The sequence below is a fragment of the Equus asinus genome, chromosome 22, assembly GCF_041296235.1.
Source record: "Equus asinus isolate D_3611 breed Donkey chromosome 22, EquAss-T2T_v2, whole genome shotgun sequence".
Classification (NCBI taxonomy): Eukaryota; Metazoa; Chordata; class Mammalia; order Perissodactyla; family Equidae; genus Equus; species Equus asinus.
The window spans coordinates 40,617,797-40,643,880 of NC_091811.1; the positions used below are offsets into that span (position 1 = coordinate 40,617,797).

The following is a 26,084-nucleotide window of genomic DNA, read 5'->3' on the forward strand; positions in this document are numbered from 1 at the left end:
ACATAAGATTATTGTCAAGGGTTCAGTACAGCGGCTTGAGACACATGCATGACCCTTGGAGTGTGGGTCTGCGAGAATGGCAAGCCCCTGGGCAGAGTCCAGTGAAAATGTAATTACGTTGTCTTTCTTCCCGAAGCCAGCGAGCGGCGCACAGGTGAGCGTCTTTGGCCTCCAGAGCTCGCAGGTGTGCGGCCGCAGGTGCGCGCTCGCGCGGCTGCTCTCGGCCAATGGATGAGCGCGCGGGGCGGGGCGAGCGCGCGGGGCGGGGCGGGGCCGCCCGGGGCGCAGCGGCTCCGAGGAGGCGCCCAGGGCTCGGCTCGGCACAGCGCGTTCTTGGCTGCTTCCCCGGACCGGGGAGGAGGCGGCGGCGGCGGCGCAAACCAGCTGAACTCTGCGGTCTCCTCGTCCCACCCTCGGGAGCCTGCCGGCGACTGGCTCCGGAGAGCAGGGGGTGGAGACAGCCCTGGGTCGGCGCTGCAGTCGCGGTGTCAGGTGAGTGCGGGAGCCGCAGGGACCCTGGCGTCGCGGCTGCCGCACAAGGAGTCTGAGCCAAACTCTCTGCGCGGCTCTTGGTGTCCCAGGAAGGAGGGAAGGAGGAGGCTCTTGCCGCGGAGACACCGGAGGAGCGGGGCGCCGGCGCAGAGCAGCCCCAGAGTCACCGGTCTCGAGGCGCGCCAAGCGGGGACATGCAGGCGACGCCCCCCGGAGTCCGGTCGCCCCAGCGGAGCCTGCCGGGCGCGTATTCGCGGCCGGACCAGGGCGACAGAGAGCGCGGAGCCGCGAGCTCACCCGGCCCGATGAGCGGCGAGGGCGGCTACAACTTCAGGCGGGTGGCCATCCGGAGGAAGTCCAGCCCCTCCTACCTGCCCCCAGGAACCCCCCGGCCCTGGAGTAAGCCCCTGTCGCAGCCGAGATGGGCCGGGACGGCCACTTTCAGGAGCCAGGCACCCATGGCCGCCCCAGGTAAGTGCCTAGGGTGGGGAGGGTAGGGAGAGGGGGCGTTGTCGCAGGCGAAGGACTCGCCGAGCGCCCTGCAGGTGCGCCCCGGCTGCTGGCTGCAAAGGGAGCCAGCAGGGGAGACTTTCCCAGAGGGCTGCGCCTGGCCATCCACCCCATGGCCTGTTTTGTCCCCTCCCCCAAAGGACCTTGGGCAGAAACCCGCCTAGGGCTGAGCTTGCCCTGGAGATCACTTATCAAGGAATTCCGAAAGTAAACGTATAACTAAAAAAAAAAAAACTTTGGTTAGGAGTTATTAAAGCCCATTTTCTAGATACTCAAGTTTACGTTTCTTCGCTAAATTCTTGCTTTCGGCCGAGCTCGAAGGGTTAGTACAATGAATGGGGGAGGCCGGTGAGCGACCTCGGACAGGCTGTCCTGAGTGCTTCCGGTTTTCCCTTTTGGAAATGACGCTTGACTCCCACCCTGAGTGGGAAAAGCTGCAAGTCTCTCGTGATGAAACATGTTCCTAATATTAAGAAGTTGAATTCTTATTGCCGTTCTCGTACTGATAAATTCACATATCAGTAATGGGATATTTTGAGTTCTGAATTCTCATCGAATCTGGGTATTGGAAGAAATCTTCAAGATCTGTTCAAGCCCACATCTTCTTCGCTATTTAAAGGCATTCCGTTCTCCCGACGCGAGCTTGAAGCTATGTAGAAAACACTGGGGAGTTTTTTCTGGGTTTGCCAAACTTGCCTTTAAAATCCTCTCCCCCTTTTTTGTGCTCCTGTTACGGCGTAACCAGAGGTGTCTTGTATGTAGAGCAGTTAAGAGGCAAAACCCTTATTTAAGCAGCAGAAATACAAATCCTTTTACTCACTTTCGCTCATTTTGTTCTGATTAAGTAAAGCTGTTATGATGGTTTAAACGTGATGAATACTGGAGGTTTAAAATTTTTCTGTCGAGTCCTTGTCCTGAAAAAAATGCGATGGATGATGAATTACAAATTTATAGCCGTATTAGATAAGGGCAGAAATAGTGATGTGAGATAATATGTAAACAAGTAACTGAATTACGGTGCTTTAGATCTCAATTTCCTCATCTGCAAAATGAGGACACTGGTGAGATAACCTCTGAAATCTCCTCCAGATTTAGGTGTGATTCATTCTAAAATGAATGGAAGAATGTTTTCTTTTTTAAGTGAAAATGCATTGCTTTGTTTTGAAGTTACTTATGAATGTTTTAATTGAGCGACCCAATTTCTTAATCCTCAGCTGTTTTCAATTTGAGGGTAATAGGATCCATGTTCTTTTACATCATCATTTTACTTAGTCACCTGCTTAGTTTCAAACTCTTGGACTAGGTGAGCAAAAGATGAAGCGCCCTCCTAGAAGTAGGAATGAGTGAAGCTGTGGCGGTCTGTAAGCCATTTCTACGAGGCAACTGTGCTGATAGAAGAAAGAGTCTATTCTTTTCTGTTCTCTTTATTATTCAGAGACAATCCAACCCAGTTTTTTTTAATGAGACGGAGAACCTCGCAATGACTTTTCTAGGTGTATTACATTGCCTCAATATTGTTTACGCTCAAAGTTCTGGCTGCCATTATTTTCAGAGTTGAAAAGTAATTACTGTTTCTTCTGGGGCCGACTATTCCTCTTTACCTTAGTATATCATCTGCAGTGTCTGTTGGAGAATGATCTAGTGTTTTGACAGGTAGTCTTAAACTGTTGAGTGACCACACCCTGTTCAATTTGCTGGGGTGAAAAAGTGTAGAAGGTGCTTCCTTTAAATCAAATCTGCTTCCCTGTGAAGTCTCACGCAACTATCTATCATTATATAAGTAGGATCCTCCCCTTATCAAAAAGTAAACCAGGTTTAAATTCCCAAAAGCTGCCAATTTACTCTATAGGGCCTAGAAAAGTATTGTTATACATGAAAATCACAGCATTTAGACCCATTGCATACAGAGTGGGTGTTGCTCATTATCAAAACGTTACTATTCCTCTTGAAGAAGGAACAAAAACTAAGAGGTCAAGAACTTAGCAGAGAATTCAGTTTAGGGTGTTATGGTATATTCTATGATTGTGAAATCTACTAATTTTAGAGTTCTCTGTATTTTGGCCAAAAAAAAAAAGTCTAACTGTATCCCCTATATCTGAATGTGAATCTCATCTAGGTAAGCAAAGAGGTGAGATAATTAAGACATAGGCTTGGGGTGCTGTAGCATCCAAATGCTAGTCTCTTAGATTACTAGCTGTGTGAGTTGGACCGAGTCTCTTAATTCCTCCGTTTCTTCATCTGAATAATGAAGATAACAGTACTTAAGCATACCAGATAGTATCACAACAAGGAGTCATTATCCATCTCTGTGTCCCAAAGAGTCTGGCAGTTTGAATACTGGCACATAGGAGACACTCTATAAATACTTTTTGAATGAATGCCCCGCCCCCATGATGTTCATAATAGCTACTATTTATTGAGTGCATTGTCTATACTAAGAACTGTGCTATGTGATACACACATGAATATGTGTATGAACTTATTTCACAACAGTCCTGATAGGTAGGTAGTATTATGCCCATTTTACAGCTGAAGAAATTGAGGGACAGAGAGTTTTATTAACTTGCTGGAATCCTTAACTGGTACTTGGTTAGCAAGGATTCAGAGTCAAGTGTGCCTGGCATCAAAGGCAATGCTTTTACCACACATCACGTAAAGCACATAATTCCTTTATGGGAGAAACATACATTTAAAGGGATATTTTATACACACACACAGTAGGACTAAAATTTTCTTTTTTGTTTTTTTTGGCCCAGCTTTTTCTATGCCTTCCCTTTTTTTCTTTTCTGTAGTCTGAATATTTGAAGCCTTTGGGGTGGGGGAGAGTCTATCCATTGAATGGGTTTTTGTTTTTTGGGGTTTTTTTGCTATCATTCAAGGTAGCTTATTTCCTTAGTTTTATGGGAATCCTGAGGGGTCTGTATTGAAGATGCCTTTCTGTAGAAAATATTTGTTTCTCCTTCCAACCCAAGACCACTTTGATTAGCCAAGCATTCCTCTGACTTGAAAATAGTGTATATTTGACTTCAGCCTTGCTCAGGGGAGATCAGCATCATTATCGTCGTTAATTTTCCTCTCAGGTTTGGTGTAAAACAAAAAATTTTTCCACTCATGTTTGGTGTAGGTCCACAGATTTTCTCATCAGTGTGCTTTGATGGAAGGCAGGTTTTTCCTAGGCCACCCTTTTATCCAAGGTGTAGCTCCTTCAGTGGGGAACATTGGCATTGGGTCTCGGGTTCAGCCCTTACCCAGTTTCACAAGCTGAAGGCCAACTCTCCCCTTCTTGTGGAAGACCCTCAGTTCCTGGGCTCCAGGTTCCCCAGACGGGTATTGCCCCTAGGGCAGCATGGGCTTACAAAGTACTTGGCCACTGGGTTTAGGTTGATTGTTCTTTTTTTCTTTTGTCCTTGGAAATCTCCTTTAATTTTCTTATGATCTCAGCAGTTTGTTTAGAAGTATATCTGTTGTAGTTTATTCAGCATCTGGGTGCTTTGTGCTGAAGGACTTCTCACTGCATGATGTGCAAGCTTTCTGTAGGTAGAGTTCCTTTTCCAGTACTCGCCATGGATTTTCAATATGCACTCCAATATCCTGAGCGCTAGGGGACTAAGTTCACCTTTGTTGCAGGAGGAGGGGTGGAGATTTGGGTAAGTGCTGTTTATTGAATGGTGGCTCTGAACAAGGGCTATATGTGTTTTACTTCCAATTCTTATTCTTATGACAACCCTGCAAGATAGGTAGTATTATGATTTTAGAGAAAAAGAAAAACCAAGTTTCAGAAAGTCTTAAGTGTAATGCTCTACATCAGCCTGGGCTTCAGAGGCAGGTCTCTCTGGCTTCAGTCCCCACATGCTTGTAACACTAGTTCTTAAGGTTTCCTAGAGCTCTGAGGGGCAAAGTGCAGTGCAGTAACCGTCTCAGATATGTTGGGGCTAAGGTTATTTGTGACATTTGTGTTTATTATATTTAAAACAATGATCTAAACAAGTAATTTACCTAAAGATTTGTAATAAAATGGTGATGTACATTAATATTATTAATGTTTCTTAGAAGCTGCTTAAAGATGGACTTTGAAATTGGAATGTCCTTCAGAGAGACAGGAACCAGGAAGAGTTTTCTTGCTTGGATTTCCTTCCAAGAGCAATTTAGAGAGTAGTCAGTTGTCTTTTAATGAATAGCCATGGCCTAAGAACACTGAGAAACTTTTATTCCACATTCAGCTATTTGCTTGCATTCTTTTTTTTCTACCGAGGGAAACTTAGGTGCATGGACCCACCTGGTGACAGAGAAGAGGACCTGAGCTTGGCGTCGGGATTAGGGGGTCTGACCAAGGGCCACTACCTCTGGACTTGCAGGGCACTTGGATTTGATTCTTGTGGAGTTAGGGTTGTACTGAAATTCTTTCCTACGTGCATTTACTGGAAGATTGATTGAAAAAGGATTCAAACGTGATGCATTTAATTTTATCAATGTGAGTGTAGTGTGAGATTCACTAGGTTTGGAGAGGAGCTCACGAATCTGTATTTTTGAAAAATACACCAGATAATTCTGACGATCTGCTTGGTTTCCAGGTACCACCCTACTGGCTGCATCAGAATTACTTGGAGTGCTAATTAAAAATTTCCAGCCGCACCCTAGATATAAGGAGTCATAATCTCCAGGGGGTAGGGTTAGAGAAGCTGTATTTTTAACAAGTGCCCCAAATGGTTCTGATGTACAACCAGGTTTATGAACTACTGTGCATTCCCAAACATGGGTAAACTCCACCTTTGGTCCTGAGCACAGGCAACCAAGGCTGCAGGTGCAAGGCAGAGTGATATAGATGGTCCCTCAACTGGCACATCATCTGGGCCTTCTGTAGTTTGTGGCAAACTTTTTGCCCACTTCTGGTTGATGCCTTTTTTACATCTGTTATAGGTCTTTTCTACTTTGTACTTGTTTCTCAACCCCACCCTGTCCCTCTTGAAGTGGACTTTAATTTATGCTGATAGACAATTTGTATCTGACTGGAGTATCTGATGTGAGATCTGATGTGAGCCCGAGTGACCTCCTTTTGATGAGGATTTTAGGCTGGTTACTTTTAAAACTGCAGATGAGAAGGGGGCTGGTTACCTTTAATAAAAGCAGCTCTGAGGAGCAGGATTTGCTTGCCCTTTGTTGGGAAATATTTGCATTTGTAAGGGAAACCTCCATCTGTAAAGATGCCTCCCCTCTGCACCTGGAGGAAGGTGGGATGGCCTTATCTCTGGAAACCGTTAATGGGGAAGGCAAGAACTTAAGTTGTTTACTGTCTGGCAACCTCACGTAACTGACCCCCCCCCCCCCACACACACACATCCTCCTTTGTCTTTAGCTGAAGGTAATATTTAAGCGGTGGCTTCTGCCATTTGCTTAATCTGGTTTGATTCTTATCTAAAAGTTATAGGACCACCCAATAACCAGAACCTACCAGCACTGATGTCATTTTAACAACTCTTTTACATATTCTTTCCTTTGTCTTGTAAAGAGATAACTCACATACCTATGCCTTAAATTTAGTCTTACTCTCCACCCATGTTTGCACCAGCAGCTCTGACTGCCCATGGGTCCTGTCCCCATGCCAGCAGCAGCAGCATCCCGGCGCCAGCTCTGCCTGCCCATGGGTCCTGTCCCCATGCCAGCAGCAGCAGCATCCCAGCGCCAGCTCTGCCTGCCCATGGGTCCTGTCCCCATGCTATTCCATCCTATTCTCTAAATAAAAGAGCACTACTGCCAGATCTTGAGAGTCCAAGAAATCTTTCTTTCGACTCCTCGGCTCACCGACCCTGCATCACTTTCGCTTCACACTTGGTTTCTAGTCTCCTCTATTGCCGCCCTCTTTTCCTTTCCTAATCTGGAGGATGAGTCCAGTCCCCAGCTGCGTTTCTCTTCTGTTACCTCCCATGGTTTGCATCTATACTGTCTCCCTTCACAGCCTCCTTGCCCTCTCCCCTCTCGGTTCCCTCCAAATGAGGTCTTCCTAGGCTTTAAACCTGGATACTCTCTGGAGCTACCACCCAACAGCTGTCTTCGGGAAACTACTGTATGTACTTCCCTCGCCGCCTCCACTTCTTCATCCCTGCAGCCCGTCCGTCTCCCCACTTCCTTTTCTTCTAGGCCGGCTTCTGTTCCCAGCGCTGGATCAGCACTCTCAATCCACAGTGAATTCCCAAGCAGCATCCCATAGTTTGTTTCTGATCCTTAGTCTTAATATCTCTGTGGCATTTGCTTCTTTTTAAAGCTCTTTTCTTGGACTGGATTACCAGAGATCTCCTGATTTTCCTACTTCCCTGGAAATCCAAGTTTCTTCCTCTAGCTACCCCCATTTTTCTCCTTTCTTCGCTCCAACATCCCCCATCCCTCTTCTCCAGTATTTCCTGCCTCCTCTTATTCAGACCTGCTCATCCATCCTCTGGGCTCATTTAGTTCATATCTACTGCTCAGCATTTTCAAGGGCCTGCTTAATAAAGTAAGTGTCCTGAGGGCACCAGCTTGCAACTTCTTTTTCTGCTTCAATCCAGCCCCTCCTGGCATTCCTTGGAGGTATTATCAACCTTGCTTTTGTTAGGCTTCAAAGTTTACTTTAAATCTGCTCTTCTCTGTTATCTACTTGCCACCAGTCAGCCACTGTTCTTATTGGTTCCCCTTCATTTCGGGATGGTGGCCTTTGTCTTCTGTCAGGCCCACTGCTCTCATCAGCTCTCATCAGCTGTGTTGGTATCCCTCTACATACCATGTGCCCCCACCCCAATAGTTTTCTTAAATCTGGGAATTAATCATATCCTTCCCATGCCAGAATCCCTCTATGGCTCCCCAACTGCATGTTATTGATGTCTGTAATGGGATACTCTATATCCCCAAATGATCATGTTAGTGACTATTGCTTAAACATTTTACCAGTAACCCTTCGGTATAGGGATGGACCTTTTGCATTCACAGACATTTAATCTTATTAGAACTATTAAAGCTAGATTAGTTGTGCATCAGTCACACTTGAGGGGTTGTGTGTGTTTTCAGAAATAAATTTGGCATTGTTTACAGAGCATTGTGTAGAATTAGCCATCTGTCCTTGGAAAGCAGTCGATAGTGTGGATGTTAGCACCGCAAGCGTTCTGGGAGCCCATAAACAATTTTGTGTTATTGCCTCCCTTATGCAGGAATAGGGTGACGACAAACCCAGCTGCCGTGCCCCTTTCACACACATACCCATTCACTGGAATTAAACTGTCCACTCCACCAACTGCAGCGTCTGCGGAAACTCGAGGGGCCATTGTTCTGAGGACTGCCCCAAGCCGCGATGCAGCCTTGCTGCAGACAAATGTCCAGCCTGCTGTTCAAGGCTGGGTGGTTCCCTGGGGCCTCTGGCAGGATTTATGTTAGGCCACGTGTTAATAGTAGCCTTAAAAAGTGCGATGCCTTTATGATAAGGGTATTTGCATTTTTAAAATATATGCTAATGAGTACATTTTGGAGGTGCAAAATCAGTATGTAGAACCAAATAAATTATGAGATACCCCAACTGAAGAACACTGAGGGGTTATTGCTTATAATTTCAAGTGCAATTCAGTATAACGTATGGAAGGTTTTTAATTATAGCCAAATTTGGTTTAAAATAATCATTGAAAACTTTCTATAGAAAAATAAACTTTTAAACAAAGTGATCTTCACTGTCTCTACAGAAAGTTGACTAACATGTAACTTTTTTTCCCCTAAAACACGGTACCTTAATGCTGTCGTGTTGATGATTTACCAATATGTTGGTTGGTATTGGGAATGTAAAGATGAGTAAGACTAATGCCTTGACCTTAAGTAATTTCTGTCCTACAAAGGTAACATGATGTATAATAAACAGCCAGAGTATAAGACAGTGTTGGGGTAAAAGCAGTGATCAGAGCCTTGTGGTTCAGAGGAAGGCATGCTTTGGCTGTGCTGCATACAACTTTGCGGGAGACCACACAGCTGACTTGGGGCCTTCACGGTCAGCCGAGAGCCTGCCTCTTCTGGTTTATGTGTCTGGTTGGAGCAGTGTCCTGCTGACACACTCCGGAAATCCACACCAGCTTGGGAAAACAGTTTCATCCCTGAGTTCCATTCAAAACCCTAAGCCAATTCATTCCACCGGTATCTCTGGATTCTCTTTTCAAATCCCTTTATCCTTCATTACAGTTTGCCTCCTATGATCCCACTGAATCTAGGGATCCTTCAGTCCTTCAACAAATATCTGAATGTTTGCTATGAACCAGGCATTGTGTTAGGGCCTAGAAATCAAGGTGAAAAGGATACACTATAATGGCTTAGAATATGGGCTCTGGAGTTAAGAGTGGCTGAGTTTGAATCCTTCTCTAGTAATTAACTGGGTGATTTACAGCTCTTTTGGACTCGGTTTCGTCATCTCTAAAATGGGAGTGTTAATATTACCTATGTCATGGAGTTGTTGGAAGAATGAAAAGTTAATATTCTTAAGGGGCTTAGAACAGTGCTTGGGAAGTGTCCAAATAATAACTGTTTTTCAATACTTTTGTTGGGATAACACAGGCCCTACCCTCACAGTCTGGGTTCTGTTGGCATTTTATGTGTATCTAATCTAGCACTGTCTCACTGGCTTGTGATTGGTTGTTTACAGTTGTACCTGCTGAGTGCAAGTCACTACCCAAGGTGCAAGCTCTTCTGTCTTCCCAACCCCTTTCACACGCTTCCTGCCTGGCTCTCCTCCCCTGTGTCCCAGCCAAAACTGCCTTTCTCTGCTGGCCTCTATCTTTCCTCCTGGCTGTCTTGAGCCCAACTTTTGTGTCAAACTTCCCTGAAGGCTGAATTGCATCACAGAACCACCACCCTCTACCTCTACTCCCTGACTGAAGCCTGACTTTCTCCTCTTAGCGCCGATTTCCTGGTGACTCAAGTGGCAATGGATCATCTTCCTTTCTCCACATAGCTCTTGGGCAGGACCTGAGGTCAGCCCTCTCTTAGCTTTCCCTGACTATTTGTCTTCTACCCTCCTAGAAGAAAATCCTCCTACTTTCACTCTTGCCAGCCACCTCCATTTCTTCACTAAATTTCTTCCTGTTTTTCTATCGTACCTGCCCCACCAGTCCCTAACTCGAATCATCCATTGCCGTTGCTCCTCAAGGGTCCCTCTAAGTCCACTCAAGGGCTCAGTAAATATTGAATAAACAGAAGAACCCCAAACTAGCTTGGCACATCTTGGTTCAACATAAGAATTTTCTGACAACACTGTCAGAAAAGGAAATCGTGTTCCTTTGGTGGTCGTGAGTTCCTTAATAATGAGGATCTTCAAGGAGACGCTAGATGACTTAGTGGTTTGCTGTAGAGGAGATGGAATGTCAGATGTAACCCTCTCTGATCTGTTACCCCGGCTTCAAACTGAAATATTGTAACATCAATGGTTCTCAGCTTTCCTTCTGTGTCTACACCTTTCATGTGCTCCTATCAGCAATATGTAGCCATTTTGTGCAGGTGCGTATTAGGAAGGGCATGGGGATAGTATACCTTGTTCCCTTTGAGAATTCATGAACTGGATGTCCCTTTTAGTTTAGCAGTCTTGATTATTCCTGGCATCCTTTCTGATGCTGTGATATGTCTTGACTCGAGAGCATATTGGAGTTAGTAGGACCTGGGTTGCTCCTCCACTGAAAGACCCCAGAATCTTTGTTATGTTGTCAGGAGTTTCCTTATCTTATGGCTTTATCTCTCATTTCCCATTCTTGCTGTCCTCTTCGCTTCTTTCATAGCCTTTTTCTTCTTTGCCTGTTTTTTCTCACTATTAGGCATTAGCTTTTAAAGTTAAAACTCTTAATAAAACTCCTCCCTTTTTCTGCCCATCTCTAATGGGCTTGCTTTAAAAAAAGTCTTAGAGGCAAAAACTAGGTAAGATCAGAAGCAAGATTTTAGTTTCCAGCTCTTATAGAAAAAGATGGGACTGTGGAATATTCTGAAATATTACTGTTGTTTTCCATCTCTTAATGTCTTTTATCAAATCTAAAATATACACTTTTTTACATTTTAACATCTGTGAAGTTGGGATGTTTTCATGTGAATTGGGGTGTTTAGAAAATGGTTAGACATTGAAATGTAGGTTGGCCTAAATTTTAAAATAAAATTGTGCAATATTTACTGCCTCTGAATAATAGCAAAGATTATGAAATATATTCATGGATTATATAACTGAAAACATTGACTAATAACTTTCACAGCCCACTCCTCTAAACCCAAAACGTACTATGTGTGGTTATCTCTTCCATGTCTCTGGCTACCTCCTCGCCCTCTTAATTATAACTACAGTCATAAGAGTCATAATGATAGTACCTATCATTTATTGAGCACTTACTTTGTTGGTCAGTTTATGTGTATAAACTCACTTAATCGTCACAAGTAGGACCTGTAATCCTCACTGTACAGAAGAGGAACCAGAAGCTCAGACAGATTGAATAATTTGTCCAGCTTCGCATGGCTTGGGGAGCTAGGATTTCAACCCATGCTTTTAACTCCTAAACTTTTGTCTCTCCCATACATTTCTTCCTCCCTCCCTCCCTTCCTTCTCCTCTCCTCCCCTCCCCTCCTTCCTTCCTTTCTTGAGGAAGATTAGCTCTGAGCTAACATCTGCTACCAATCCTCCTCTTTTTGCTGAGGAAGACTGGCCCTGAGCTAACACCTGTGCCCATCTTCCTCTATTTTGTATGTGGGATGCCTGCCACAGCATGGCTTGACAAACGGTGCATAGGTCTGCACCTGGGATCCGAACAGGTGAACCCTGGCCTGCCGAAGCAGAATGTGCAAACTTAACTGCTGTGCCACTGGGCCGGCCCCTCCCATAAATTTCTTTTTGCCAGTTTTTAACATCTCTGAACATAAAGAATGCGAGTGGTGATCTTTAATAATGGAGAAAACACCTTTTCCTGATATTTTTCTCCAGTTTATCCAGAGTATTAAAAACAAAAACGGGGCCGGCCCCGTGGCCGAGTGGTTAAGTTCGCGCTGTTCTTCGGCGGCCCACGGTTTCACTGGTTCGGATCCTGGGCACGGACATGGCACCGCTCATCAAGCCATGCTGAGGTGATGTCCCACATGCCACAACTAGAAGGACCCACAACGAAAAATACACAACTGTGTACCGGGGGGCTTTGGGGAGAAAAAGGAAAAAAAAATCTTATTAAAAAAAACAAAACAAAAACAAAAACAATTCTCTGATCTACTGTAGCTAGTGAGGAAGGAAAAAAAGACATTTTCAAGGAGAAAAGAGAAACGTATTCTTAGAAAAGATCTTGGGGATGGAAACAAGAAATAGCTTCCCGGTCTTGGCTGTGCAACCAGATTTCTTGGGAATACTCACCTAATTCACGCGCTCTACTGCTTTCTTCCTAGGAACTTTGTTTTGACCAGGTTATATCACATCTTTAGCAGGGTGATGGTGGCCTACGAAACTTTGAAGTTATATGGATAATGTTAATTTTCAAGAATCTGTTTATTTTAGATATTCTGCAGAAGCAGATAAAACTGCAACTCTTCTCTTTTACCCCATCAGAAAAAAAAACACCTAGGGGCTGGCCCAGTGGCGTAGTGGTTAAGTGTGGTCCACTTCAATGGCCTGGTGTTTGCCAGTTCAGATCCTGGGCATGGACCTACACACTGCTCGGTAAGCCATGCTGTGATGGCATCCCACATACAAAATAGAGGAAGATTGGCATAGATGTTAACTCAGCAACAGTCTTCCTCAAGCAAAAAGAGGAAGATTGGCAACAGATGTTAGCTCAGGGCCAATCTTCCTCACCAAAAAAAAAAAACAAAACAAAACCCTATAATGATGACTATATAATAGAATATGTCAATATATGCACACATGTGTGTTTATATATATAATAATAATATATCAATATCATGACCCTACTGGTATATGTTCGCAAACTACTTTAATTTTTTTAAGAGACTTATGCATAGCTTTTTTTCCCTCACTCTTTTAACATGTTAGTGTAATAAGAAATTGGATGTGGGTAGTCACACTCAGAGATGCTGTCCACCGTGGAAGAACGAGGGAACTGACTAGGGTGCTAATTAGAGCCCCTCTATAGTCCTTTTATAGAAAGTGGTAAACTCAGGCCACTGGTTATGAAAACAGTGAAAAGAAGGGAAGAGAAGGATTCAGGAGGAAGCAAGGAGGAAACTGCCAATGATGGCAATCATTGTTCTGAAGTCAGTGTGGTGCCCAGTATAACCTCCTTTTCATTGAGAGCTATGCCTGTTTCCAAGCTTTGGAACTGAAGGACCAACTTGTATGTTTTTGTTAACCTGGGAGATTTGCTTTAACCACATTGTGGGTATGGGAAAGTAGAAAAAAGGAATAGAAAATTAAAAGATACTCTCATAACCCCACTTTCACTGGGCAAGTGTCATCATCTAATGTCATGAAAGCCCTCTGATGAGCTGGCTGGGGTGGGTTAGGTGCTTCTGAGCCTCGTGGTCTTGATGGTGGCTCACTTCCGTAGACTTTAGGAAAATTATATTGGCAATCGCATGTATCGCAGATGCACTGAAAGCCCTTATTTCAGAAGATTCATTCCTGTAGATCTTTTTGTTAATTGTTCATTTCTGGCATAGATTCCTGGGTCCTGCTACAATTTGTACTTTTTCATCTGGAAAAGGGTTTTTTTTATTCTCCTTGTTTTGGGTCTCGAAGCCAGTTCCTTACAGTTAGTTCCTGCAAATGCTATAGTGGCTCGTTCAGAAAATAGGCTTTGTTATGGACTCCTGGAGATCTTTAATAGTTTTGTGAAGATGAGTGAAGGAAACCGCATTTAAAATGGAGGCAGGAAGCCCTGGAGGGGGAAGTCTCACACAGGTACCACCTGGTGCAGCCTGCATAACCAGCAGAAAGAAGGAAGATAAGAATTATTTTGACATGGGAATTTCATCTCCTGTTTTTAAGGAAAAGAGTGCAGGTCCCTCCTGGCCCAGCAGCAGCGCGCTCACCATCGCTTGTAGCCAATGAGAAACCGCCACAATCTCGAAGTCTTCCTTTCCAATGAACTGTTGTTCAAAACAACCCTCTCCAGTTTCCTCCTAAAACCTCATAAAACCTGAACTTCCCTTTGTCCCTTTGGACTTGGGTATGTTTCACCATAGCTTATGTGTCCTGAATTGCAATTCCTCTGCCATTCCTGAATAAACCCATTTTGCTGGTAAAATAACTTGCTGTTTTCTCTCTCTCTCTCACTCTCTCTCTCTCTCTCTCTCTCTCTCTATCTCTATCTCTCATCTCTCTCTCATCTTTCTTTCTTTCATTTTTAAGGAAGATTAGCCCTGAGCTAACATCTGCCACCAATCCTCCTCTTTTTGCTGAGGAAGACTGGCCCTGAGCTCACATCGTGCCCATCTTCCTTTACTTTATACGTGGGATGCCTGCCACAGCATGGCTTGACAAGCGGTGCCATCTCCACACCCGGGATCCGAACCCGTGAACCCCGGGCTGCTAAAGCAGAACATGTGCACATAACTGCTGTGCCGCCAGGCCGGCCCTAAGCTCTTTTATTTTTATGGTGAACAGTTTATATCTGCTTATTTTCCTTTCTCTGAAAATACCCCCCCCCCCAAATTGATTAAGAAAATAATTTCTCTTTAATGATTTTTTTCTTCTAATATTTTCCCTTTGCTCATGTGTTAAGTGTGATGCAACTTTTTATTGTAGACCTGAAAGGCTTGACTAATAGGAAACTTCAGTCACTTGAAACCTTACTTTCAGTGTTGAAAAAGTGTCAAGTTCGTCTCCTTGACATCTTTACTTAAACATGTCTTCTCACTGAGGCCTTTCCCCTGGCCACCTTATTTAAAATTGGAGCCCTGCTCCCATACTCCTTTCCTTGTTTTATTTTTCTCTGCAATATTTAGCACTATCTAACTCTGTATTTTTTTGGTCTCATTTTCTGTCCCCCACTTCCACCCCATACACTCACTAAAACTCCGCGACAACAGGGGGCTTCGTCTCTCACAATCTGTTTTCCAAAGGCCGGCTACAGTCAGGATTCCCAGTGTGGAGCCTGCCGAGCTTAGGCCTGAGGACTTGTTCTCAGCAGCTGGTCTGTGAGACAGGAAAGGAGGTGGTAGGTTTGTTTGGGGTGGTGGTGAAGGTGACCGTTGGACAGACCTTGGAGGTGGGGTGCCAGGCCTGGGCCCCTTGCACCAGAGCACCAGCGGCCACAGCAACTGAGACACCATGGGCTGCTGTTTTGACAAGACGGGTGGAGGCAGAGACTGGGATCACATTGATTTAGTGGTAAGTTGTCAACTTGACAACTGTCATCAAGGTGAGAGTTGTGAATACAGAGAAGCTTTCTCCATCACCTCCTTTAGTGACTTGACTCATTTTAACATGAAGATGAACCTTTCCGTTAGCATCATGAGAACTATCCCGGACTGTTCCCTGCTGTTTCTCCAATGCCTGGAAGAGTTCCTGGCTCATATTAGGTGATTGTGAAATTCCGATTGAGTGAATGAATGAAATCCTATGTAGAGTGCTACATTTTCTAAGTGCACTTTTATGCCAGCCCAATATGTAAAATTCTATTTAATACACAAGCTTTATCACCATCTTTTCTCATTTTTTTCTTTGCTCAGTTTTTTTCTTTTTCTAATATAGGATTCCTTTAAATAAGTTTCGTTGGTACATTTGAGAGATGATTCAATTTAAAAGTGCATTAACTCTAACTTTCAAAGTATATCTGTTTTATGTAACAAAGTATCCTCTAATTGTAGCTGTTGAAATGACATCATTGTTAATTGTTTCTTTGAGCCAAAGTTACATCTTTGAAGATTTCTGTCATGGGTTGGGGGTAGGATGCAGGGGAAAATATCCTTTGGCAAAGCAAAGGGATTAGTTATCTGATATATGTTTAAGCTGAACTACATAATAAGCTGAGCCTTTTCCCTCCTTTTCTAAGGTTGCTCACACCCTCCACCCCTTTCCAGCTTTTTAAATTAGTACTGCGTTCTAAAACTTTCTGTCCACAGTTACAAGATGGAGAACTTTAAACCATGGTAGTTCTGTTAGCTTATTAGATGTTCCTTAGCCACAGAAAAGTTGTTTATCCTATAACTAAGAAAATGAAACTCAGGTGAGCAGTAATAGTTGGAATGCAAATAACTCTTTACAGCTGGAATATTTGAAATAGTTTTCTAGCCATCCCTTGGGTAAATTTCATGCACGTGAAAATGCTTTTAAAATTCATAGGCTAAATTTATTTCTTAGCTTCTTTGAAATAGTCTGGCCTTTTCAAAAAAGAAAGCTTTAATCATACAGTCTTCAGGAAGGTCACTTCCTTCATGTAAATTAGGACTTTTGTGCATCTGGGCCCACTCTGTGGTTTCTTTATGGGCGTAATTAACCTAATTGCCTTCTCAGTGCTTCCTGCTAGGAGAATGGTGATACTTTAAACTTTAGTAGATATTGACATTTAGAATATGATTAACTTGTATACAAGGTTGAAATTTATTCTAATACAAAAATCTGCACAATGTGATGAGATACCATATGGTGTTTTGACCACATTTTGTCTGCACACTGTATATGTCATGAAATAGTGGACAAGATTTAAAAAATCAAATATAATGGTGAAATGATAGAAATTTCTGTTCTGAGAGGAGTAGCTTCATTTCTTGAAAGGATGGTAAAACTGGTTGAGGGATCCGGCTCAGTAATCAGACAGGAGTGGGTTTAAATCCTGCCTCTGCCAGTTTTTATCTTCGGTGAGTTGCAGAACCTCCTTGAGGCTGTTTCTTTACCAAATCGGCATAATGAAAGTATTTGTTTCATAAGGTTGTGAAGGAGTAAATTAAGTAATGGATGTAAAACTTGGTATATTTACATATTCAGTACTCAATAAATGCTAGCTATAAATTTTATATATATTTATATACATAAATATTATATATGGTTTTTGTGTGTATTTTAATTGGCGATTGGAATTGGCCTCAGGCCCTTTTGCAGATATCTGATAAAACTAATTTAGCAAAATTTCTAGGAGGCCGCCCTGTGGCCGAGTGGTTAAGTTCGAGTGTTCTGCTTCGGTGGCCCAGGGTTTCGCTCGTTCGGATCCTGGGTGCAGACATGGCACCGCTCATCAGGCTGTGCTGAGGCGGCATCCTACATGCCACAACTAGGAGGACCCACAATGAAAAATACACAACTGTGTACCGGGGGACTTTGGAGAGAAAAAGGAAAAAGTAAAATCTTAAAAATTTCTAGGCAGATACAGTGTATTATTTGAGTAGAACCAGCAGATTCCACAGTAGCAGATGTTTTAGTTTCCTCCTAAAGTCTTAGAAAGTGAACTTACATTGACATGTTGTATGAATCCCGTTACACCTTTTAGATGTTTTGCATTTGACCAGTGTCTTTTCATCTTCAGTAAAAGTGAAGTATCTTTTTTAGACGTACAATCCTACAGTTGCTCATTAGTTCATGGTATCATCCTACATACCGCAGATGCATTCTATATACCACTGAGACATTCTTTTTCACTTTGAAAATTATTTCTCAGAATGTTATCACTCTCCAGTGTTGCAAGTAGGAATAGGTGGGAATGGTCCTTAAACCATTTCTTCTCATCTTAGAAAACATTAAATTCTCATTTGCTTTATAGAAATGGTTTGGAAATGTATAGCATCTGATAACACTGTAGTTCATAGGTCAGACTTGGGATAACAGTTGTAAGTACTAGGACATTAGCCCAAGTTGAAAAAGAAAGTATCTGCTCTTAAGATAATGTTGCAAACTTTGTACTTCATGCATGTTAGCCTTCACTCAGCAAATTCTTCAATAAGCTTGCTTTTCATTTTTCCACTGCTCATGGCAGATGAGAAGCCACAAAGTAGGAGAGGCACGAGAGTGGATCTGGAGGGAAGTGGCTAGAAGAGTGTGCTTTCAGACGCAACAACAGAAATGGTCTGACAATCTGACAGGAAGAATAGAAAAAAATTTCCAACAATACCATCCAACACTTCAGTAATGGAAGTTCGCAATTATATCCTCCTCATCAAAAATTGTTTAATATTCAGCATTGTAAAAAGCAAGATGGTGTATAATTTCCTAGAAATTTCAACCAAAATATATATCTTTTTTCTCCCCAAAGCCCCAGTATGTAGTTGGATATTCCAGTTGTAAGTCCTTTGAGTGCTTGTGTGTGAGCCGCCTCACATATCTTTGTCTACCTTTGTGTACCAGACTAGGGATGTAGTGTAACATAATAGGAATAGCATTCTGACCATGAAATCACAACCAGGCTTCTTTTCGCCCTTAGGGTTTCCACTGGCTTTACCTCTTAGGTCCATGCCCAAGATCAAAAGAAACAATGCAGATAAAGGCTCTTAAAGTTCTCTGCAAATGGAAGTGGTTGGTAAACAAAGGATTTTCTTTAACTATTGATACTGATTATGATTAAGATGACCATTATTAAGATTTTTGGTTAATGCAGGATTTCTCAAGTCAGCACTGTTGACATTTGGGCTGGATAATTCTTTATTGTGGTGGACTGTCCTGTACATTATAGGATGTTCTAGCCTCTACTCTTGAGGTGCCAGTAGCTCTAGACATTGCCACATATCCCTTGAGAGCCAAAATTGCCCAGGTTGAGAACAACTGGTTTAGTGTGAGTGTATTCAGATTAGGTATGAACTTAAAACCAAATGCCTTGCTAATGTCGTTTTTTGGTTTTAGCTATGCAAAACATCCAATTACCATCATCTCTGCTTGGTCATTTTGGGTACCTTCTGTTCTCACTTTTTTTTTTTCCCTTGAACAGAGGAGAGAACTGCCTATGTTTAGATTTGTTTCCTACTTGTTTCACATAGTCCATACTGTGCCTTTAAAGTACTGAAAAAGATTCCTGTGACTCACACAGGGAAGTATGCATCATTGTTTTAGTTTCACATTATGGAAGCTTCGAGATTTTTTTTTGATGGGCCATATAATTCTTAGTAGAGTGCCAGGTGCTGGTGGAAGAGAATACTTTCAACTTGCCTGAGTGCACCTAATTGTACCTGCTGCCTCAAAATAGCTGGTGCTCTTGAAACTAGTCTCTCTGGATGTGTTGAACTGTGTGGACTCAGTGGAACAAAAAGCCCGAGAGTCTACCAGGAAGATGAATGTCGCCAGCCTTTGCCCCCCACCCCCACCCCGGGACCTGCTGGTCTTGGCTTCTCATTTCCTCCACTTCCTCCTCATTCCATCAAGCGCTCTCTTGTGTCCCTATAGGTTTTGCAGGGTCATGAACCAGAGGAGGTGAAGGCTGTGGGAACTGCTCAGAGGGAGAGTTTTAAATAGGCCCAGGAGCGAGCACAGAGGGAAGGAAAGAGATGGGCGATCAGAGGGGATTTGAGGAGATGTTGCTGTGGACTGGACATTTTATTCGTTGAGGCTGAGTGCCTTCTATGTGCCAGGCGCTGAGCAAAGAGCTTTGTACACACAGCTTCGTTGAATCCTCCCACCAGTTTGCTGAGGCATATGCTGTTACCCTTATTTTACAGATGAGGGAACCAAGTCCTCAGAAGGATGACTGACTGGCCCAAAGTCTCCTAGCTAATAAATGGCACAACCGGACACGAGCAGGCTGGTCCAGGTTCAAGTCCACAGGCTTAACCATACGTTATTATCTGAACACTTCCCAGCCTTCAAGTTCAGTTTTCTGCATTTGATTGTGATGACAGCTTCAAAGAAGGGAACAGTATTTGAAAGGGCCTAAAACCAAACTAAAGTAATAAATTGTGATTTTAAAAAAAAAAAAATTGACAGGCTGACAAAAAAGAAAAAAACCCCAGCTTTGTTGCGATCTAGTTCAGATACCATACAATTTACCCATTTAGAGTAAGACAGGCTGACTTCTGAGATGGAAAAACTTTGGATTGTTTCCATACAGTTACATTGAACTCTGAATTAGGCAGTGATTTTTTTTTTTTTTTAAGATTTAAAGAAATTTTTCCTTTTTCTCCCAAAGCCCCCTGGTACATAGCTGTGTATTTTTAGTTGTGGGTCCTTCTAGTTGTGTCATGTGGGATGCCTCCCCAGCATGGCTTCATGAGCAGTGCCATGTCTGCGCCCAGGATTGGAACTGGTGAAACCCTGGGCCGCAAAGCGGAGCAGGCAAACCCAACCACTCAGCACGGGGCCGGCCCCTAGGCAGTGATTTTTAACAGAGGAATTTGCTCTCTTCAGAAGTGCTTATTTGTGGCAAGATGAGAGCTGAGACAAAGATCAAATGAAGAATGGATTCAGAATTCAGCAGATAGTTTTGGCACACTTTTAAGAGGAAACTCTGCCCAAATTTGTAACTGTTTATGGGCTTTCTACCAAATTGTGTAACGTATATTTGAAATGGTGATCAGTAATCTAAATAGGTCTGGTTGACTTGCTGGAATATCTTTCACAGAAGCTTAGCAAGTTGAGATAGAAGAGGAAGGCTCCCTGATGCATGAGTTCCCATGCTGTTGTGTCCCTTCCTGTTACCAGGTGAAGACCTTTGGGTGTATGCATGAATTGGCCTTGAAAGAATGTGAGACGAATGAAGTGTGAAGATGGCTCAGAGGTCCTTTAAGAGATAGGAAAGCCTGCACCTGCCGTAATGAGATTTGTTAAAAAAGAGAAGCTGGTGCCCAGGAAAGTCTTTAGTGAAATCTGTCTTGTCTAGTCCTTACAAGAAAAAAAAAAATCCTTCAAAAGGGCCTACAATATTCATAAGATGGTTCTTTAAAAGTGAGTTTTTACATGCTTAATATTTGTAAAAGCCTGTATTGAGATTTTCTTGTTTGTATTTTCCTATTTCTCTGGTATAAAATAAGTCTTTAGGAAGTTTGATTTACGTAATTCTTACCCTTTGACCATTGCTTAGGAATGATTAGATGGCAGATTGAGGGTTGCCTCTAGTACAATGGCTTTTTATATGAGTAGGAACAGAGGGAAACGTCTCATGATAGGATTATTGAATAAAATCTGTTGTTTCTTTGGGTGCTGAAAATGGCAGTCAGAAAACATATCTGTTGCATTTCGTCAATAGGTCTTTATGCATTGGTTATTTTGGAACTGAACTTAGACTTCTTATGTAAGCAGTAATTTTGGGAATGAGGCACAATTTGAGACTGGGTCGTCTGTACTGTAAGTCGTGAGTAAGATACATATTATTTCCCAAAGTCTAAAATTTCTTTGTTAAACACGCATTCCAAATAGCTCCTTTAAGGACCTCCTGCCTGGGAAACTTCCAATTTTTCTAGAGATGCCTAGAGGCTGAAATTTTATGTAAAGTTTCTCAAGGGTTGCGACTGAAAAATGTTACTTTGTTTTGTGGGCCAAGCAAAACGTGCCTCTGGGCTGTGTCCGTGTGCACTCTCTGGCCTAGGCAAGAGCAGGCCTGACTCTGGAGAGACACAGCGTCAATGCCGATTACACAAGCTAGAAAGTGGTCCTGCGTGGAGTGCATAGAGGTGCCCAAGATCTGCAGCAGGAGCAGCAGGTACTAGTTCACAGAGGAAGTGACACCGATCTGCACCCTGAAGCACAGGTAGGATTTAGACATAGGTCCGTGAGGGATGTGCACCCTGCCCAGAGCAGGAAGCACAGGTGAGTTGGGGTGAGTAGAGTTTAGTTCAGTGTGCCACCAGCCTTGGACTATGGAGATATTCCAGGTGAGGAAAGGATAAGGCAAAGCCGTTCTCATCATCTGTGTGAGCTCCCCTCCCCTACAGCCCCTAACAAAACACAAATCCTTCCCAGACAAATTGTGCAGTGTAGGTTAAAAGAGAAGGTGAAAATTCAAAAATATGAAAAATGAGCTTTCAGGCGAGCCTCCCAGCTCAACTAGATTGTTGATCCTTAAAACCTCTCTGTGTAGTGGAGCTGCACCTGTTCTATGAGTAGTCATCCCTTCTCATCTGGGGAGTCGCTGGGCTGAAAATAAAACCTTCACACATCTTACTTAAGAGGATGTTGGCTCAGTACTAGAAGAATTTAAGTCTTTGGTCCTTTAAATTTTGTTTCACCTTCACTAGACTTTCATATTCTAGAATCACCTTTATATTTCCCAATGAGTAGGGGTGTGGTTGGGTGACTCAGATAAAGGCTATTAAAGTTATTCTTTCACCTTCCCATAGTTAAAGTTTGTTGTACTTCCCTTTAAGCATTAGATTTGTGATTTAAGGTGAGGTCATTATAATATTTCCACTATTGTGTTGCATTAAATGAGATTGTCCCTTTGAAATATGGGAGATAACCTAACACAGTTATGAATTAAAGTACAACTGAAAGGCATAGCATTCGAGTCCTGGGTCGTCCATTAACTTGCTCAGTGACATAAACAAATCACTTACCTCGAATGACTAGTTTTGTATTTTACTTGTTAAATAGAGAAGTGTAATCGGATTAAGTACTTGATGGGGCAAGGTTTGGAACACACAAACAAAAATGCTGTCCCTTCCGCCAGTACCGTGTCTGATTCATTCACCTTGGAATCCTAGTTCAGTGCCTGACACATAGCAGGCACTCAAATATTTGCTGGTTGAAATCAGTGTAGAAGAGAAATCTCTTTTTTTTCCTGTGATGTTAGGAGAGGCAGAAGGTATATATTTTCAGGCTTTGTTTTTATGAGTATGTGTGGGGCAAAAAACACACTCATTAAGAGGGAGAGAACACAGGTACAAGACAAAGAAGTGTTCGCCTGATCTGTCCCGAATCTTCAAGTACTGCAAATTGTAACCTTGGCCCCTTTTGTGCCCTTACTTGCTCATTCACTTCGGTTGATTCATTCACTCAGAACTCATTTATTGAGCACCTGCTAGGTGCGAGGCCCTGGTTTAAGCATGAAGGGTGGCTAAGATGAGGTCTTGTCCATGCCATCAAGTAGGCCATCATTTTAGTAGAGAAATACATAGAAGCGGATCACAGCACCATACGATGTTAGAGGTAGTATGATGAAGGTATGTAGAAGGTGTAGTGGGAATACAAAAAAGGGAGCCATCATTTCTGTCCGAGCAGATGGAGCAGGCTCGGAGGGGCTCATAGAAAAAGGGGTGCTTAAGCTTGGTCTTGAACTATGAATGTGCATTGAGTTAAGAAGTGAAAGGAAGGAAGTGAAGGGAAGGGTAGGGCGCTGGGGGTATGGGAGCAGCCTGATCACTTCCTGTAGGCTGAATTGTAAGGGAGGATGTCTGAAAGAATGCAAGGAAGAGCTGGGGAAAACCTGGAACCATGAGACATCTCCTGAGACAGAGTACTTCTAAAGTAGGGTTATAAATTGATGTATTTTTTGTTAACTAAAACCTGTCTTCCAATAAGTATACTAAACATTGTATTCTTATGTAATTTAAACTTCATGACACTCTTGGAGGGGCAGGCATTATTGTTTCCATTTGTAGACTGAGAAACTGAGGTAGAGAAATCAAAGTCAGGTACTTTGATTAGGGGAATTACACTGAGTGTGGGTTCTCTTTTCTTTTTAATTTAAAAAGCAGTATCAAATGTACTAAAAATATGCAAATATAGTATATAGAACTTTCTTTCCTGATTGCTTTGATGGTAATTTGCCTACCTGATGCTCCATCATCCTTGAATGTTGAGTGCTTTTTTTTTTCTTTTATTTCTCTCTCTTTTTTTTTTTTTTTTTTTTACAAACAAGGACATTCACTCACATACTCATAATATAGCCATCAAAACCAGGAAGTTAACATTGATTACAACGTCTAATCCTCAGGACCCATTCAAGTTTCACCAATTGCCCCAATAATGACCTTTGTAGCAAAAGGATGCAGTTCAGAATTACCCATTCCTTTTAGTTGTCCTATATGTTTAGTTTCCTACAGTCTGGAACAGATCCTTACTCTTTCCTTGACTTTCCTGACTTTGACACTTCCAAAGATTAAAGACCAGCTGTATTGTAGAATTACCTTCAATTTGAGTTTGTCTGAGGTTTCTTCATGATTTGATTCAGGTTAGGTGTCTTTGACAGGAATGTCACAGAACTGATGCTTTGTTCTTTTGATTGCATCTTCTCAATCATGAGATGATTTGTGATTTCTCTTTGTCCCATTATTGATGCTGTTCACTTTGATCACTTGACTAAGGTGGTGTCTGTCTGGCTTCTCTATTATAAAATTACTTTCCTTCTTTGTAATTACAAAGTATTTTGCGGGGAAGTATTTTAAGACTATGTAAATATCTCATTTCTCATCAAACTTTAAATTTATTCATTTGTATCAATGTGTACTTATCATTTCCTAATAAATTATAATCTGTCACCCTTCTTTCAGATTGGCTTCTTTTCCCTTTTGACAAGTTCCCATAATTCTTTGAGCACTTCTGGCTAGCACAAGATGTTCCAGGGGCGTCTTGTTCTTCCCTGCCCCAGTACAGGAATCAGCCACTTTCCTAAGGAGCTCTGGTTCTTTTTAGTGGAGAATGATATTTAGGGACCAAGATCTGGGTGCTAGATTTGATCATGGCTATTGGGGTGTTACTGCTCCCAGGTCTTCTTAGCTAGGGAATATACATACCTATATATATACATACATATGTATGCGTACGCATTTGCGTGTTGTCTATCTAAAAATCATGAGTCATTCATACAGATATATCCAATTCTAATCTCACGTTACAAGATTCATTCTAGTTCTCTCCCTTGCCATATCTGTAACCTCCTTTCCTGAAAGTGAAAAACCTGACTCCTATTATCCTTAATATGTTTACTTCCTTGGTCCATCCTGCTGTCTGTAGGCCATCATCTTAGAGAAATGCATAGAAGCGGATCACAGCACTAACCAATATCCCATTGCTGCTGCCCCCCTCTCCCTCCCTGCAGGGGTCCTCATACCACTTGGACTCTGATACCCTGTGCCAGCTATGACCCTCACATGTGGACACACTCTGACTCAGCTTGGGCTTGGTTCTGTTAAGTGTGCCAAGTGTGAAAGGACTAGGTTTGCTTCTCTTGTACTTTGAGTAAAGCTTTGTAATTGAGAACTTGCCTGTACTCTTTTAATCTTGAATTGCACTTTTTGGTCGGAGTTTTTTCATCTGTCTGTTTTGTCTTCATCTACAACAGTGATGAATAAATTTACATGTGGATGTTGTGATTCCTGTATCAATGCTTATGTACATCATTATTGGATAGCTTGTGTTGTGTTATGTAAATATTGTATATGATGTTATGTTTTTAGGTTTAAGTAGTAAAGCCATATGTTTGTATAGCAACATAAAGTGCAGAGATGTTGGAACTGGTTTAAAAATCCCACATATCTACCTGTAATCCTTATTACCGTGGATTGCAATATGAACTGGAATATTGCATAAATTTATGATTCTGATTTTAAAATTATGTCAAAGACATTACCATTGGTGTATTAGTTTCTTTTGGTGTTTGCGTTATTCCTTAGAAAGGTGTTTCCCTTTCAAACATGCATGAGGAGGAAATTGCTGATTAAGGTCATGCTGATGTTCTAAAGATAACAATAGCAGAGTTTCTTACTCTCCTGAAAACTATGGATCCTTTAGAGATCCTTCTTCAAAACAAGTCAATTTATTGGAAAGTAGAGCTTCCTGGATGTTTCTTTCTTATATGCACCTACGTATTTCATAGGAAACTATATAAATATGGGCACTGTGAACAGATGTTGACTGATTCCCAAGGTTCTGATTAAAGTCAGCATGCTTTTTAGTTAAAGTTATTTTACATTTTCATTCTTAAGTCTGTCCTTCTGAAATAACAGCTTTTTTCTTGGCAGTCATCCTGTTTCACTATTATTTTTCAGTGACTGAGGGAACAGTTTTACAGGAAAAGGGTTTATATCTGTGCATATGGTAATTCTTGTGGAATTCTGAATGTCACTACATACCAGACGGTATTCAGATCTTGTCTCCCTTCCGTAATGAATCTAGAGGTCACTTGTACCCCTGGGTGGACAGATAACTCTTCATCCCAAAAGCAAGTTAATGCATTCATTTGTCTGAGAATGGAATCTTGGTGAGTCAAGTGGGAAGCTGCTGAGGAAGTTATCAATGCAAATGTAGATATCTCAGTTTGTGA

General features: G+C 42.4%; 1 protein-coding gene across 2 annotated transcripts in view; it reads left to right on the forward strand.

The window, feature by feature from the left end:
* Window positions 1-297: 297 nt before the first annotated feature.
* The window catches only part of FGD4 (FYVE, RhoGEF and PH domain containing 4), a 192,541-nt gene continuing 166,754 nt past the window's right edge, over window positions 298-26,084 (forward strand). The window contains exon 1 of one of the 2 annotated variants that reach the window (XM_014865995.3): window positions 298-963. In XM_014865995.3, the coding sequence (XP_014721481.3) occupies window positions 687-963 (277 nt within the window). In that variant the 5' untranslated portion in view covers window positions 298-686. The remainder of the gene's footprint in view (window positions 964-26,084) is intronic. The other variant, XM_070494675.1, reaches the window with a different exon arrangement.